The sequence below is a fragment of the Henckelia pumila genome, chromosome 4 (genome assembly GCF_033568475.1).
Source record: "Henckelia pumila isolate YLH828 chromosome 4, ASM3356847v2, whole genome shotgun sequence".
Classification (NCBI taxonomy): Eukaryota; Viridiplantae; Streptophyta; class Magnoliopsida; order Lamiales; family Gesneriaceae; genus Henckelia; species Henckelia pumila.
Window position 1 is genome coordinate 144,406,019 of NC_133123.1, and position 15,463 is coordinate 144,421,481.

The 15,463-nt window shown below is 35.8% G+C and overlaps 3 protein-coding genes across 4 annotated transcripts; 1 reads left to right on the forward strand and 2 right to left on the reverse strand.

Annotated features, from left to right (window-relative positions):
* Positions 1-364: 364 nt before the first annotated feature.
* On the forward strand, positions 365-2,472 carry LOC140863194 (E3 ubiquitin-protein ligase WAV3-like). Of its 2 annotated transcripts, none has more exons than XM_073266439.1 (2): positions 365-750; positions 818-2,472. In XM_073266439.1, the coding sequence occupies exons 1-2, from the start codon at positions 529-531 to the stop codon at positions 2,378-2,380; spliced, it is 1,785 nt and encodes a 594-aa protein (XP_073122540.1). In that variant the 5' UTR covers positions 365-528; the 3' UTR covers positions 2,381-2,472. The 2 variants fall into 2 exon arrangements, with proteins under 2 accessions (XP_073122540.1, XP_073122541.1); XM_073266440.1 differs by having other exon boundaries at positions 842-2,472.
* Positions 2,473-2,615: 143 nt separating this feature from the next.
* Positions 2,616-6,823, reverse strand: LOC140863195 (probable beta-1,4-xylosyltransferase IRX9H). Its single transcript, XM_073266441.1, has 4 exons — positions 5,870-6,823; positions 3,804-4,053; positions 3,492-3,709; positions 2,616-3,299 (listed from the first exon to the last, which is right to left on the reverse strand). The coding sequence occupies exons 1-3, from the start codon at positions 6,700-6,702 to the stop codon at positions 3,536-3,538; spliced, it is 1,257 nt and encodes a 418-aa protein (XP_073122542.1). The 5' UTR covers positions 6,703-6,823; the 3' UTR covers positions 2,616-3,299; positions 3,492-3,535.
* Positions 6,824-11,952: 5,129 nt separating this feature from the next.
* On the reverse strand, positions 11,953-13,789 carry LOC140865893 (protein DETOXIFICATION 48-like). The gene is given in 3 exon segments (XM_073270723.1): positions 11,953-13,540; positions 13,653-13,748; positions 13,751-13,789. Coding segments are annotated over 3 exon segments (1,638 nt in total). The 3' UTR covers positions 11,953-12,037.
* Between the last annotated feature and the right edge of the window lie 1,674 nt (positions 13,790-15,463).

The window sequence follows — 15,463 nt, forward strand, 5'->3', positions numbered from 1 at the left end:
GTACATTTACATTTTTTTTTTTACGTGTGAGTTATATGAAGGCGATCTTGTCTTGTCTGATCACAAATGTACTTATTAGATACTTAAATGACTTGTAATTATATGACTGTGTTTGGATAAAAATATTTCAAATACATGAATTTCAAATGCATTTTTGTTGTTTAGAGGAGTAAAATCATAAATATCAAATCCACTTCTTTTATGTTTTAATAGTAATTCATGATAGTTATGATGTATTTTCAGTTCATCCAATAAAGTAATGATTTGAAATCCATTTTAATTCATATAAGTAATATGTAAATAATTAATTTATGAATTTAAAATTTCTATGTTTCATTGTTAACAATACAATTATAATCGAAATCCATGTCATTTGAAATATTTCAATACAAGCGCAACCTTAATATAATTTGATAAATAAAAAAGAAGTTGTATTTAAATATGATTGGTTTAAGATAGGTGTTATTCAATTAAAATAAAGAAAATCAAAAGACCCGCGTCGCGTTCATCGATTCCGTTTTCATCGAAATGGGGAGTGGGTGGAGACGGGCATTTGGCAATCGGAGAGAAGCCGCCGCCACCACAACAGCGGCGCCACCGCTCCACACGTCCATTGCTCGTGTTCATGATAAAGCAGAGAATCATATAATAACCTCCAAAAGCCCAAGAACTATTTCTGCTAATTCCAATCCATCATCCTCTCCAAGATCGCCTTTTTCATTCTTGAAGAACACTCTTCGCCTATCCAGAGTAAGTTCCAACTCTAAACAATTTCTTTTTTTTTTGCACAAGTTTTTATTGTCGTTAATATTTGCAGGGTGGCTGCGGCGTGTGTATGCAGAGTGTGAAGACAGGTCAAGGAATGGCCATATACACCGCCGAGTGCTCCCACACTTTTCACTTTCCTTGCATAGCTTCACATGTAAGAAAGCAAGACGCTCTGGTTTGCCCTGTCTGCCATATCATTTGGAAAGATGTCCCTTTACTCTCTGTCCACAACCAAAATCCACAAGAAGAAGACGAACAGAAATTTCCCACAAACAACACTCGTAAATATGGACGCTTCAAAATTTATGCCGACGACGAGCCATTGGTTTCGCCAAAATTTGATCGTGGTCGACCAACAGAGTCGGCTGAATTTGAAGAGGTTGAAGAGTTTCAGGGATTTTTCGTGAACCACATTTCGAGCAGTGATAATAGCTTTCAGTCCATCAGAGAATCAAGAAATATTGTAGAGGTTTCTCTGTTGCCTGAGGCTGCTGTCATGTGCACGGGCCAAACCCATGAGACCTACGTCGTAGTCCTGAACATCAAGGCCCCACCACCACCACCGGCCACAGCCTTCCCCCGGCGGGCCCCGATCGACCTTGTGACCGTTGTAAATGTGAGTGAGAGAATGGGCAGAAGCAAGCTGCAGATGCTGAAACGAACCATGCATCTGGTGATTTCATCTCTAGGCCCCGCTGATCGACTATCGGTCGTGGCGTTTGCCGCTGCTCCGAAAAGATTAATGCCTTTGATAAGAATGACAGGTCAGGGTCAGCGGTCAGCTAGACGCACCGTGGATGGCCTCAGTTGCCGCAATGGAATTAGCTGCAGTATGCATCAGGCCGGGGAAGCTCTAAAACAAGCGACCATAGTGCTTCAAGATAGGCGGGAGAGGAACCCAGTGGCAAGCATCATACTGCTGTCAGACGGTCAGGATGACATAATCCCCGTAGACAATCAACGACACGTGTCATCTACCCGTTTTGCCCACATAGAATTACCAATTAGCACAGGCCATGGCTATGGCCATGAGGAAGAGGAAGCTGCTTTTTTCTCCAAATGTGTGGGCGGAGTACTAAGCGTTGTAGTGGATGACTTGAAAATCCAGCTAGGGTCGGACACGGCCGCCGAAATCTTGGGCGTCTATTCGGGCAACGGACATCCAATCCTGCTGGACCCCAGCTCAGTCAAACTTGGCAACTTATACGCGGAGGAGGAAAGACAAGTTTATATCGAATTACGGGTCCCAATTTCACAGCAGCAGTACTGCGTGTTATCAGTGTCTTGTACTCACAAGGATCCCGCCACTCAAGAGGTAATTCACGTCGGTGATCACGCATTGCTTGCGCCCAAACCGCATGACGTTCGATCAGGAGTGGTTGAGCATTTGAGATATTCATTCATCAGCACCCGAGCCCTGGCTGAGGCCAGGCGATTAATAGAGTACGATGAGTTATGTAGTGCCATGCAGTTGTTGTCATCGGCTCGAGATTTGTTGTTGCAATCGAGGTCCGAGACAGCACTCCAATTAGTAACAGTTTTAGACACGGAGTTGGCGGAGGTGCAATATAGACAATATATATCAACTCCCAGCGTCAAGAATTATTCTTAGCCATGTAATTTGAGATAGAAAACTATCCATGCTAGCTGTTACATATCATTGTACTAATAATCAAGAAGGTGCAATTGCTTCTTCAGATTTTCGATCCTCTTGCTGATGAGTAAAGTCTCGAGCTTTGTCCCCAACCACGCCCGAAATAGCAAGAATATATAACCCAGTCAGATAAGTTCAAGGTGGACGTGTACGTGGATTTTTATCTCAACTTTACGGGAGGAGACAAACTCACCAAAAACATTTCTAATCTATTCTACCATTTTTAAATCTAACAAAAAAATGGCATAAATTTACATAAATGCGGATCTAAAAGCGCCTTCTACGTAATTTCTCCAATCAAAAGTTTTTGTGAAAAAATTAAATATCTTGACATGACACCTACACTAATCAAGAAATTCTTCGGAAAATAAACCCAAATAAATATCGACCTCTCGACACAATTTTTTAAATTCCAAGCGCACACCCTTGAAGAACAAGGTATATATACTTGATCAAGAACCAAAAATGGTGTTCTGTTCAGAGTTCATTCATCACTGCCAAATGAAACAGAAAGTAAAAAGAATCAACAGTAGGAATGGGCAACTTTGTCACCTCATTTCTCCTAAATACTGCAGTCCACAAGTGAGACCCGCAGCACAATATTAATCCACAACCACTCATTTCCAGCATAGGTTTAAAGGCGTTTCAGCAACTCATCTCTTAACAAGCTTCATACTATCACAAAAATCAAGTTCAGTCTATGCAAAAGAATTATCGGCTAAACGAAATATTAGAAATAGATACAGCAATGGTGCTAGCTCGTTGGCATTTCATTCAGGTCGTTTACTGCTGCAGTTCCATAAGTTCGTTCCTTACACTAGTGTCTTGATACAAATTACTGGTCATCACAACACAGAAAATGCACCGTTCTGCCAATCTGTATACACAACACATTAAAAGGTCATTTCCTTTTGTTTTCCTTCTTTTATAACATCTGTTTTTTAATCTCGTCCAAAAATTATAGATATGAAAAAAAAATGCCAAATGAAGGAATAGTTTGTAGGATTTGAAGTACTATACATCGAATAGACTCTTAATTATATGCTCAACTTTAGGACAGATATCATACCTCACAGATCAAACATGGAATATGTGATCTCATGAAATCAAAATCTACTCCTTAGAAGGGTGAACTACATCAAGGTTTTTCTGAAGCATCCAGCCTTTGGGATATACAAGTTTGCGAGCTTCTAGATGTAGGTGCCAGTTCATTATCCTGTGACAACCAGGAGGAATTCCTTCCATATGACTCTCATCCTCCACAATCTGTTCAATGAAAGTTGTTTCCTGAAACAACAATCAAATAAAACAGTCTATTTAAACTCAATAAGATAAAATCATTTAAATTTTATGGGGTCAAAATACAAAATATGACCCATACTTGAAACCCCTCCTTCACTGTATCCAACTGCCGAATTGGGTCTGAAGTTGGTCGTTGCCATCTCTTGGGATCCCACAGTATTGTGCTATTAAACGCAAAGCCTGACATATCAACATGGAATCTACGGAGCCTTTTACTCTTCTCATTTGTATGCCATCCAATCACTTGGCTTCCATTACAAACAGGACCTTCTAGAATTGCTTTATTTTTGCTTTGAGCCAGCATGCCAACAGGCCAAACGCCAAAACGGCTGAATATCAACGATAATAAAATAAGAACTCAGAATCATGGACCAAAACTTTATATCAGAAACCTTAAAAAATCAATGCTAATTAGGATCATTAAAACAAACTTTTTCCCAAAGGACTGAGAGGATATTAATGTAGGTGATCCCGTCCTTCCTTACATCTCGTACTACTATTCTCACTATAGAAGTTAACAGAGAATTCTACTATCATGAATCACAGAATCTCGATTAGTTGAAAATTTAGTGTCCAGAAGAAAAGACGTTACGATAATAAGTGCTCAAAACGAGTATTGACACATGATTCAGTGTATCTCAGCTGTGAATCACCAGAGCAAGATGAACATGAGCAGCTGTTTTATTATTTATAACATATGGGTAGATAAGCATGTGAGTACCACCTATAATCTGCAGAAAAGGCTTTCACTTTTGACCAACGACAAACGTCAGTGTCTTTGACACAAGAAACTGTCTTGAACTAGTTAAAGGTCTATCTAGTTGAGTACAACCAACTAAAATGACAAAGGAAGATGCCAAACAACTGAAATTGAAATAATCACCTAATTTAGACTAGAATTTCTCTGGCAAAGGACCATGTGAATAAACCCTTAAGTTTTATATAGCCATGTTGGATTTATGAGTTTCTAGACTATCTAAAGCATTCTCAAAGCTAGTTCAAATTCATGTAGGAAAAAGGTAACATCATTTAGTAGAATATCATCAACAGTTAATAGAATATAATATCAAGTGAATGTGCGCCAAATCTTCTAACAGAAGGTTGAAGAAGCAATAAATTCACGCTCTAACAGGGTTAAATCACTTAGAACACAAAACTATTGCATAAGTTAGTTAGTCAAAGAAGGATGTGGAGCATTGGACCTTCCTGCTCAATATATCGACTCTTTAGAGAGAGATATTATCAATAAACATGTTGAACACACCCGCTAGACCTGAATTAGAAAAGGAGAATTTCCCAGTAGTAAGGTGTCTAAAGGAGTTGAAAAGGAAGGCATATTTGCAAGCTTGTTCACAAGTGATTAACAAACATCTTTAGAAGAACAGTTTCCCACGTTCCAAATATTTTTAGAAAGTTTATCATCAATAGAACAATCTAATTCAACTGCAAAACTCTATAACTATATCATTAAGAACAGATAACTTGGTGAAGAAGTTAATTTATCAAGGACATTGGGAAACAACCAGCATTTTGAGTATCAAACGAGCAAAAGCTGCCAAAAATATCATCCAACAAGATAATAGACACACATTTCCCACATGAGTGTTCAATCATTTTCATGAGGTCTATAATCTATTAAAAGGATTCAAACTTGCATATTTCGCAAGCATATTTGCTGTGTTAACAATCCAACAGATGACAGCTCTCAAACCATGTTCACGAATGAAAAAGGATTACATCCATCAAACTTTTTTACACAAGTCTCAAATACCGAGTAAATTATATGAACCAAATGTAGATAAAAAGTTCAAATATCGATGGAAGCATTTCCAGCAGAGAAGAAAAACAAGGGAAATATCTGATAAAACTAACTAAAGCCAAGTTTAACTTTAAAAATTTTAAAGATTCCATTCTCCACTAGCTCCAACATTGCAGTCCAAGCTTCCATTATCAGGAGATCATTCACACCTTCCAGTTTGTTTACTCAACAACCACGTAATTGCTTCAGCAAAGCAAATGTAGTAAACTCTTCTATGGGAAATCACATAACCTCATAAATTATGGAGAGTATAAATGCAATGGTGGTGGCATGCAAGATCAACAAGTTTGACAGACAATTGAGATGATTGAGGAATAAAAGTCAACCTGATTTCCCTGATGCTCTCAAATAAATCGAGTGAGTAAATGTTATCATCATCTGCAAAATACACAATTCCATCAAGCCTGTGCCTCTCTATATGCTCAAGTGCAGTATTCCGCTGGTGCACTCCCCTGTCCTTCATATCGGTAGAATTTTTGGTACACACCAAATGTCTGTACATGATTCCCATATTTCTCAAAATATCTGCAGTCTCCATTGATGCGGCATTTATCTCCACCACAATCCACAGCGTTGGTTGTTTCACCAGCCTCAAAACCTGTCCCAACCTAATCAAAAAGTAGGCCTGCAAAGCCCTATTATAGGTTGGAGTGATCACAATCAATTGCTTCTGTGGCGCAAAAGAGCCCAAGGTGTTACCAGTAACATCCTCGCCACTCCTCTCAACAACCCCTAATTCAACAGCATCCACCACCATATGATTTTCCTCCCGCCTATCAACACCACCACCAATATCAGCCTCGTTTTTCTCGAGATTCACAACTTGCGGCTTCATTTCGAAGGAGAAATCACTATCACTCAAACGCTGTTGCTTTAATTCACTAAAATCGGTACTAAATGGCGCCATACCGAGTATAAACCCTAGGAAAAAGAACAACATGCAGCGGTAGAGCCATTTTCGCCAAGAAAAGTGATTACTTTTTTTGTAGTAGTGCTTTTGGAGGAAAATTCCGGATAGAAATCTGTGGAGTGGAGACAAGGTCGTCCTGGTATTGTAGAGCAGCTTCTGCGATGAAGATTGGATTGAAAAGGGGTTGTTGGATCCGTTCTGATACGATCGGTCGCTGTATGGGGACAGAGTTCTACGAATCGAAGCCATTTCCTCGACGGGAAAAATCAATCAGCATCGATCTCGATGATGCATCGGGATAAAATCGTGATACCATGCGAAGGAAGTGAACCAAAAATGCAGCTCTGGTCTGGCGTAGAAGAAAACCGGAGAAGAAAGCCTCCCACTCTGGCTCCAGCTGAGGTGAGCGCTGTCATCTGGGCCCAACGAAGGGAGTTTGGGCCCATCTCAATTAGCCCAATCCTTTTTTACTAGTCCAAGAAAAATAAAGTCCATCAAGTTGTCCATTAGCCTTAGCTTGTGGACGTGGATATATAATAGAATTTTCAATTTGGTACATGTGGGTGGAATGGAATAAACACTTCTATATGAACAATAATTTTAGTCGACTTGATCTCATCCTAACGAACAATTAATATTAACTTTCAGCATGCATGTTCGGATATAGTTCGTATAAATTAACTAACTAGCTCGGGTAATATATCCTCTAAATAGATACGTGAATATCGATTGAGATGACATCTTGTACATCCAATAAATAAATATCACTTTACATGCTCACTTTGGTGATCACCATCCATAAAATGATGGATATAATATATGGGTGTAGCTGTCAAAGGGTACTAGTTCCGTCCTATTAACTTATCCTAGATGATCCTGACCTCCTAGCTAGCTAGCACTTTGGGAGTTTGTCATTCCATTTCTCCACCTCCACTTTCTAGCTTGTATGTATTGAAACAAGTGGAATGCATGATTTTGTTTTGTTTTGATCGATAAATTGGCATTGAAATTTGATCCATAGAGACTAGCTAGAAGCAATTTAAAACCTATCATATTTCTTAATTCTTTTTATTTATTTATCGTACATACTATATATAATAATGATATATATCTAGATTCTAGTGTACGTTTAACGGTAAAAAAAAAAAAGAAGATAAAATATATCAAGTGTTTAATTATATATATACAGTCATGATCTACTGCGCATCAGTATGCAGAAATTTTGTGTGCACCGTGGGATGTTCGCGCAAACATCTAAAAAAAAATCAGATGTTCGCGTGAACATCGCGAATATCACAGGGTGCACACAAGATTATATATATATATATATATATATATATATATATATATATATATATATATATGCTTGATCATGAACGGATGGTGGGGAAGTCATCATTAAATGAAAACATGATACCAACCGATCGATAATGGATAGTAGCTGAAGTGGTACGAACGTGCAGTAGTAAAAGATTAATACATGAGCTAGCAATTCTGTCTATCTGAATGTTAATGTTACTTACGTACACCCTTCAAATTCAATTCTCGTTAGTTAATCATTAATTAATATATTAATGCATGCGTATATGATCGAAGAGACTCGTGTGGAAAACGAGTGTTTTTTTTTTTACAAAACGTAACGTACATTTTAATTAGTTTGTGATATTGGCACATTTTTTTTTTGTTTTTGAAATGAAGTAGCTTTTGATCAGTAGAAATTGGGTGAATGCCACACGATTCGCATCTTGGACTGCATGGGTCTGCCCCCACCCATTTTTTTGAATGAATCGTTCATTTTTTCGAACAAAAATAAAATAAAATGAAGAAGTCGTATACATTTTTCACACAAATTATTAAGCTCATTCTTTTGGGAGGTCTTGGCCTAGTTCCCTCCTCCGTTAGGTTTTATTTGTTCCGCTTCTTTATGTTTATATATACATGTAGGGGTCTGCCTAACCCCCGCTTCCGGCGGTGTTTCCTCTCCAAAAAAATAAAAATAAAAATTATTAAGCCCATTCCTATATATATATATATATATATATATATATATATATGCTACTTTATTTATATTATTTGTATGCATGCCTGACTCTCTTACCACCGTCCGATCCTCATCCCGACATGACTTCCACTCTCTGCCCGCCATCCATTCCTCATCTTCCTACTCCTACGTGCATCTTATAATCCTTTGTTTTCTTCTGCTCCCTAAAGCTACCTTTTTATTTGAATATATAATATAGAGTTTCGATTACATGGGCAATCATCATGGGCAACTACGTGAGCAACAACTGACGTGACACCTTGTACATCCAATGAGTGATTGTCACGTCAGCTGTTGTTCACGTAGTTGATCATGATGGTTGCCCATGTGATCGAAACTATATATATATATATAATTTTGTTATGCTGCCCACCTAACATGTTCATCTAATGTGTCCAACATAAGGTGGCATTCGATTATTGGATGCACAATTCATCACAATTCATAGAAGCCAATTAATTATATACATGCATTGGCATTTTTCGCATCAACCAAGGACGTTAATGGTACGTACACAATTATATATATACATATATTCTTGATTATGCAAATTACGATTTGGTAAACATGACTGACATTCACTCAATCTTAGTTTATATAGTACTCTGGGAGATTTGGGTCGATCCAGCTGCGTGCATATATAAAAATGAAATTCATTTAATTATTCAATATAAAATGTACAAGGTTCATAAACAAAGATTACAAAAATACGCATTTAATTATAATCATTTTACCTTACACATCAATTAGCTAGCTACAAGTACACGTTGTCCCTTTAATTTTCTACATCCTCATCCCTTAAAGTTGTTGGTCAAGCATGGGAATTATCTTGTGGCAGAAAATTTTGTGGATGGAATCACACAGTTTCAACTCTTTGTGTACCATGCATCCATCTTCAATTCAAAAGGGAAAAAGAAAAAAGAAAAGAAATGAGAACAATTAATACTTGTTATATAATATCGATCGATTTGTCAGAAATCCCTTGGCTTTTAGCATTAATTAATTTGAGGAATATGGACATAAAAAGAACACTTGTTTAATTATATTTCTTGTCAAAGTTTTTTGTGATCATATATACTTTTGTATTATTTTTGGTTAAATTTTATGGTGTGTTTACCCTACCACTTTGATGCGCAAAGAGGGTTTGGGCGGCGCCATTTGCTTGAACTTTTTTATCTTCCTTTTTATATAACCTTTTGTTTTCTACTAATAATAATAATGATGGATGCAATCACGCACATCGATCGAACGAAGTAATATATCAATTTCTTAAGCAATTAAGAACATAATTATGATAAAGAGAAGTGTGACACGTGGCATTCAACTGATCCATGCACATTAATTAATATAATTATCATTTTAGCTGGCCGGTAAATGGAGATTCTATATCTGCTCGAGACATTTGGCATGAGCCCAAGTTTCACTAAAAACGTTAATTTTTAGTTGAGAATTAAGTGAAATATAATTTGTCTTTCTTATACGTAGTTAAAAATTATTTTTTGGTGATTTGCATTCTTTTACATTTAGTAAAAGAACTCCAAGCAGTTCCAAACATTCATGATATAGTACTGCCAAATCAATTATTTATGTGCATAATAATGTCACATATATTACAAAGTGTTCAATCACATTATTTGGTGTTAGTACTACCAAACTAAGTCGTAACTTGAGCTTTTTGCATGCATGATTGATTGCTTGGAGGCTTGTGAACTGGCATGTGAGTTTTATTTTATTATTATTTTTTTAGAACTGAATTAAAAAAATTTATGAACTCTCCTATTCATATATATATATATATATATATATATATATATATATATATACAAGTGGTCATATATCAGATATATAAGAATTAACTATACATGCATGCATGCCAAATTTGCTAGCTAATTAATGAAAAGAGATTGATTAATATTTATTTATTTTGTCTATGAATGTTTGGCCTGAAATAGTATTAATTACAATACAGATTAAAGCAGTACCCGTGGCCATGCATGTAAGTGAACGATGAATCAGTACGTTTCTGCTCCAACAGCAATGAGGCGACAGAGCTAGCAAATTAAATGGTAGCTGGAATATTTTGTTTCTTAAATGGTAACCAGGCCCCCCACTTTATATTACAAACGATACATTTTATGCATCAGAGTAATTTAATTCTTAAATGTTTATCTTGTAGTTTTTAGAAGTTTTTGAACATACGTCTCTAATATTACGATTATTCGAATTCTATTGTATTATGAAATATTAAATTTTTTTATGCTCGAAATATGGGCACGATCGATGAAGAAATTAAAGTGCATGGAATGTATCGAAAAAAAGACAATGATAGCCAAAAATAAAAACAAATCATATTTTCATTTAAAAAGAAAAAATTATTAATTTAAGGGGGAAAAGAACAGAAAAAGATGAAATTAAAGTGTGTACTACATATACATATATATATCTTTTGAAGTAAGCTTGCGCTGGAAAGCTGGTGAAATCTCTGCTTGCTAGCAGCTCTTCTTGGGTTGAATTATTAGAAAATTAAATAACATGTCTACTTTGGTAACAAAGTTAGCTATATATTTGGCCACATGATCGCTTAAATTAATTCAAAGTTTATATATACTTTCCATTTTGCATGCCCGTATATATATAGCTATCTTGGATTTCCACGAGAAAAAAAAATGGTTTAACATGTCATCATATCTTCAAGTCTCCAAAAATTAATTAATGTTTCATTTGATATAATATACAGGGACATTTAATTTTATTAAAAAAAATTAATTAAAGCAATGCCGGATAATATTATTTACATTAATTATAGGTTTTAGAATTAATAAATGTTTTGACATCAACTTTGAACGATTCTCATCGACCGATATTCCTTTTAGTTCTCCCTTAAGAAATATATTTTGAGAGAACAAATTAAAGGAAGATGAAAAGACATCATATCATATTTAATTTAATTAATTCATGTCAAACTGATCATTAATATATATAATATACACATTTCCATATTTGGCAGTCAATATTTTGACCTAAAATTGCGCCCATTAAAGAACAGATAAAAAGCAGGAGAATCCGACACCTTAACCTTTCCATATAATAATATCTAATTAATCTCCTCCCACTAAAGATTCAGAAGAAACTGCTAATATTCCAGCATGTGTGTATGCATCATACCTATAATAATATTATACTCTCAACAAAATTTTACTAATATTGTATATATGATATACAATATTCCAACAGCTCATTTATTAATTAAATTAAGACAAATTAATATGAAAGAACTAACTAATAATTTAACCGCACATAAATATATTAACAATATATACATATATACACACATGATATATATATATATATATATACACAAACACATGTTCTAACAAAGAAACATATATAATAATCAAAACTTTAATTGATCGATCCTCTACAACAATATGAAGATACAAAGCGTGGAGGTGGGAAAAAAGAAGAAGAGAAAGACGAATTATAAATAGAGTACAATAATATATATATATATATATTACACGTACAATATTATAATTAATTACCCTATACTATAGTGCTATATATTAAAGGATCTATTTCATGATCGGTTTCGACTGATACTGATTTGAACGACTCTTCAAAATCATGTATGCTATTATTATAAGCCCTTTTGTATGCAGAAACAGGCAACAAAGAATGATTGGAAGAAGAAGAAGATTGATGAAGGTCTTCTGTGAGTTGTTTAGCTCTTTCGACTTGAAGAATCCAATCTGTTCTGCCCAAAACAAACAGCATTAACAATACACAAGATGCCTGTGCTGCAAGAAGTCCGATCCATAACCCTGGAAACCCCAGTTTCATCACAAATCCCATCAAGAAAGCCACCGGCATTCCTATCATGTAAAATGACCCTAAATTTATATTTGCCCCGATACTTGGTCTCGCACTTCCCCGTAACACTCCACACCCCGTGGTTTGAGGGCAATTCCCAAGCTCGCACAACCCTGCCAGCGGCAACGCCATGGCTGTGAGCTCCAAAATTTCAGCATCCCTCGTGAAAAGTTTCCCCCACCTGTGCCTCATCATTGTTGTGAAAACCATGGCCGCTAGGCCCAACACCACGGCCATGAACAGGGCCACCATCATCGATGTTCGAGCCTTGGCGGGCCGTCTTGCACCCAGCTCATTCCCTACTCGAGTTGACACACCCAAACTCAACGCCGAGGGGAACACATACACTAATGAGGTTGTTTGAATCAGAATTCCCATGGAAGCAATGGTGGCTTTGGGGTTCTGCAGCAGCCCACAAAGCATTATCATCAGTTCATACCACCACCATTCTAAGCAAATGGAGACGCAAGTTGGCACCGCTAGAGCCAGCAATTTGGACCATCCCCGGAGACAATCCATGCTTGGCGCCACCCACGTGTCTTTATACGCGCCAGAATAATATATAAACAAGCAGAGCATTATAACGAGATTAAGATTTGTCAAAGACATGGCTAAGGCGACTCCCGAAACACCCATATTGAAATAATTCACCAGCAGAAAATTCAAGGGCGCATGTAGCAACACCGATAGAGAGGAGCAGTAGGTTAATGGGAGTGTGATGCTTTGAGTCCTTAAATAAATTCTCAAAGGATGAAGCAATGAGAGGAAGAAGAGATCCGGGATGGCGAAAACGATAAAAGTTTGAGCCACGGATGATACTTGTTCATCTTGATTACACCATAGGAGCAACTTTTTCATGTTTAACCACATAAAAGAGATGGGAATGCAAGTGGAGAGAAGAAGCAAGATACTTCTTTGCATAGTCAAGCCAACAAGTTTCATATGTTTGGCTCCATAAGCTTGGCCACAGATGGGCTCCATCCCCATGGCCAATCCAGAAATAACAGAGTAACCAGTTATATTCGCAACACCAATAGAAAGAGATCCCCCGGCAAGTTCTAGCTCACCTATATATCCAAGAAAAAGCATCGAAATCATGGCTCTTGAATACAATATCAGTCCTGTCATAGCTGTTGGCGCCGATATTTTTCCTATGGCTTTCATTTCTTCCAGGGCCTGATTAAAACAAATATTTAAGCTAGCAAGAATTAATAATAATTTCAATATATTAATTCACGAGCTAGCTATCATGATATTATTATAATAAAATTAATTTATTTATACGTACCTCGGAAGATGTTGGCCATCTTTGAAGATCATCATCTGCGGGAAGATATTGCATTTGTTTGTTAGGGTTTAAGAAATGGGTTACATTTGTAGTGGATAAGAAAAGGAGAAAGGAGAAGAGGGCTTTGAGTTGCACATGATTCAGACAATTGTATAAGCAAAATATGTTGGGGTGGTGGTGTTTAATTTTCCGGTTTGATGGGAGTAAAAACATATTAGTTTCGTGTCTATATATATGCGTACATGGTATAATAGGGACCCACCTTGGTTCCTCCACGTGTCGATAATGTAGATTTTCGAAAGTATATATATATATATTAGCATCAAGCATGCGCAAAACGTATGATATAATATATAAATTTTATGTATATTTACTTTATTTTAAATATTTGATTTGAAAAGAGAAAGAAATTTTGTTAGATAAAGTGATGAACATGGTTAATAAAAATAATGGGAGAAGATAATGGAGTAATATATTAATATTGAACCGTTTTTGTTTCTTTTATTCAATAACAATGAAAAACAAAAATATTTTTGAGGGTATAAATATAAGATTAGAATGATATCATTAATTAAAGACCAAAAAGACTTTTAAAAGATATGAAAATATTATAATATAATAAAAATATAAACAAAAGTGGCGACCAGGGTGATATATATATATATTGACAACTAGGGGAAATTTAATTAAATAAATTATGTGGTTAGAATCATGTAAATATTTCATTGGCTTGTTGGCTAAGGTTGAGAGGTGGGGGCCGAATTTATCTTTTTCGCCAACTTTTATATATCTCCTTCAAGATAATATTATAATAACTAATAAACAGGGACACACTCACACACAACACAACATGATAAATGATAATACTAAAAATTTCATCGATCGGTTTCTGCTTTAGAATATTTGTCAGCTTTAATGTTTCTCAATGTGGAGTGGAGGGTGTGAATAAAGCTTTGTTATATAAATCTTATATATATATATATAATCTAAAGGTAGGGCTATTGCTATTGCTATATATATATATATATATATATATATATATATATATATATATATATTTTGAGAAAATCACAAGTTTTGTGGATCAATAATTGGTGCATTTTACATTGTTTTTCACCGCCAGCGCGCGAGGAGTTTGAGGCCTATAGAATCATGGTTTAGGTGAGAATCAATCAGTATCTTTGGGTGGGCATAAATTTTCTATAAATATAATTGGCCATTTTCAATTTTCAAAATAATCTTTTTTCACCGACCTCTTCTTCTTTAGGCTTTGACTTATCCGACAGGAACAAAAAAAGAAACATGAGGAATAATAATAATAAGATAATCTTTAATTAATGCATGCTGATGATCTAGTGGAAGAATTAATTAGTGGTTTTGACAAGCTAATTGATCAATTCCCTCTACTTCTTTTGAATTGACATGGCATATATATATATATATATATTATGAATTTTGACAAGGGTAAATAAAAATCCATATATTATAATTATGAGGTTTGGATGTTGAGATGATGAATTTATAATGAGCAGAGCTTGCATGGTCAGAAGCAAGTGTGGCCATGTCATGTTACGTTCCTTGGGAAGCCATGCCATGTGATGATACACAGCCAATTAACGTTGCTACACTAGTTACGTTGCCCAATTGTGAGGCACGACTCCATTAATCTGAAATCACTGATCAGAGGACCCATTAATTTTTGGCTCTGCATGTATTCATGAGATATTATTGTTGGTATTTTGAATTGTGGTCCGATCCGATCGAGCTTGCTTCTATTTAATTTCTTGAAAGAAGTGGAAATGGAAATTAAC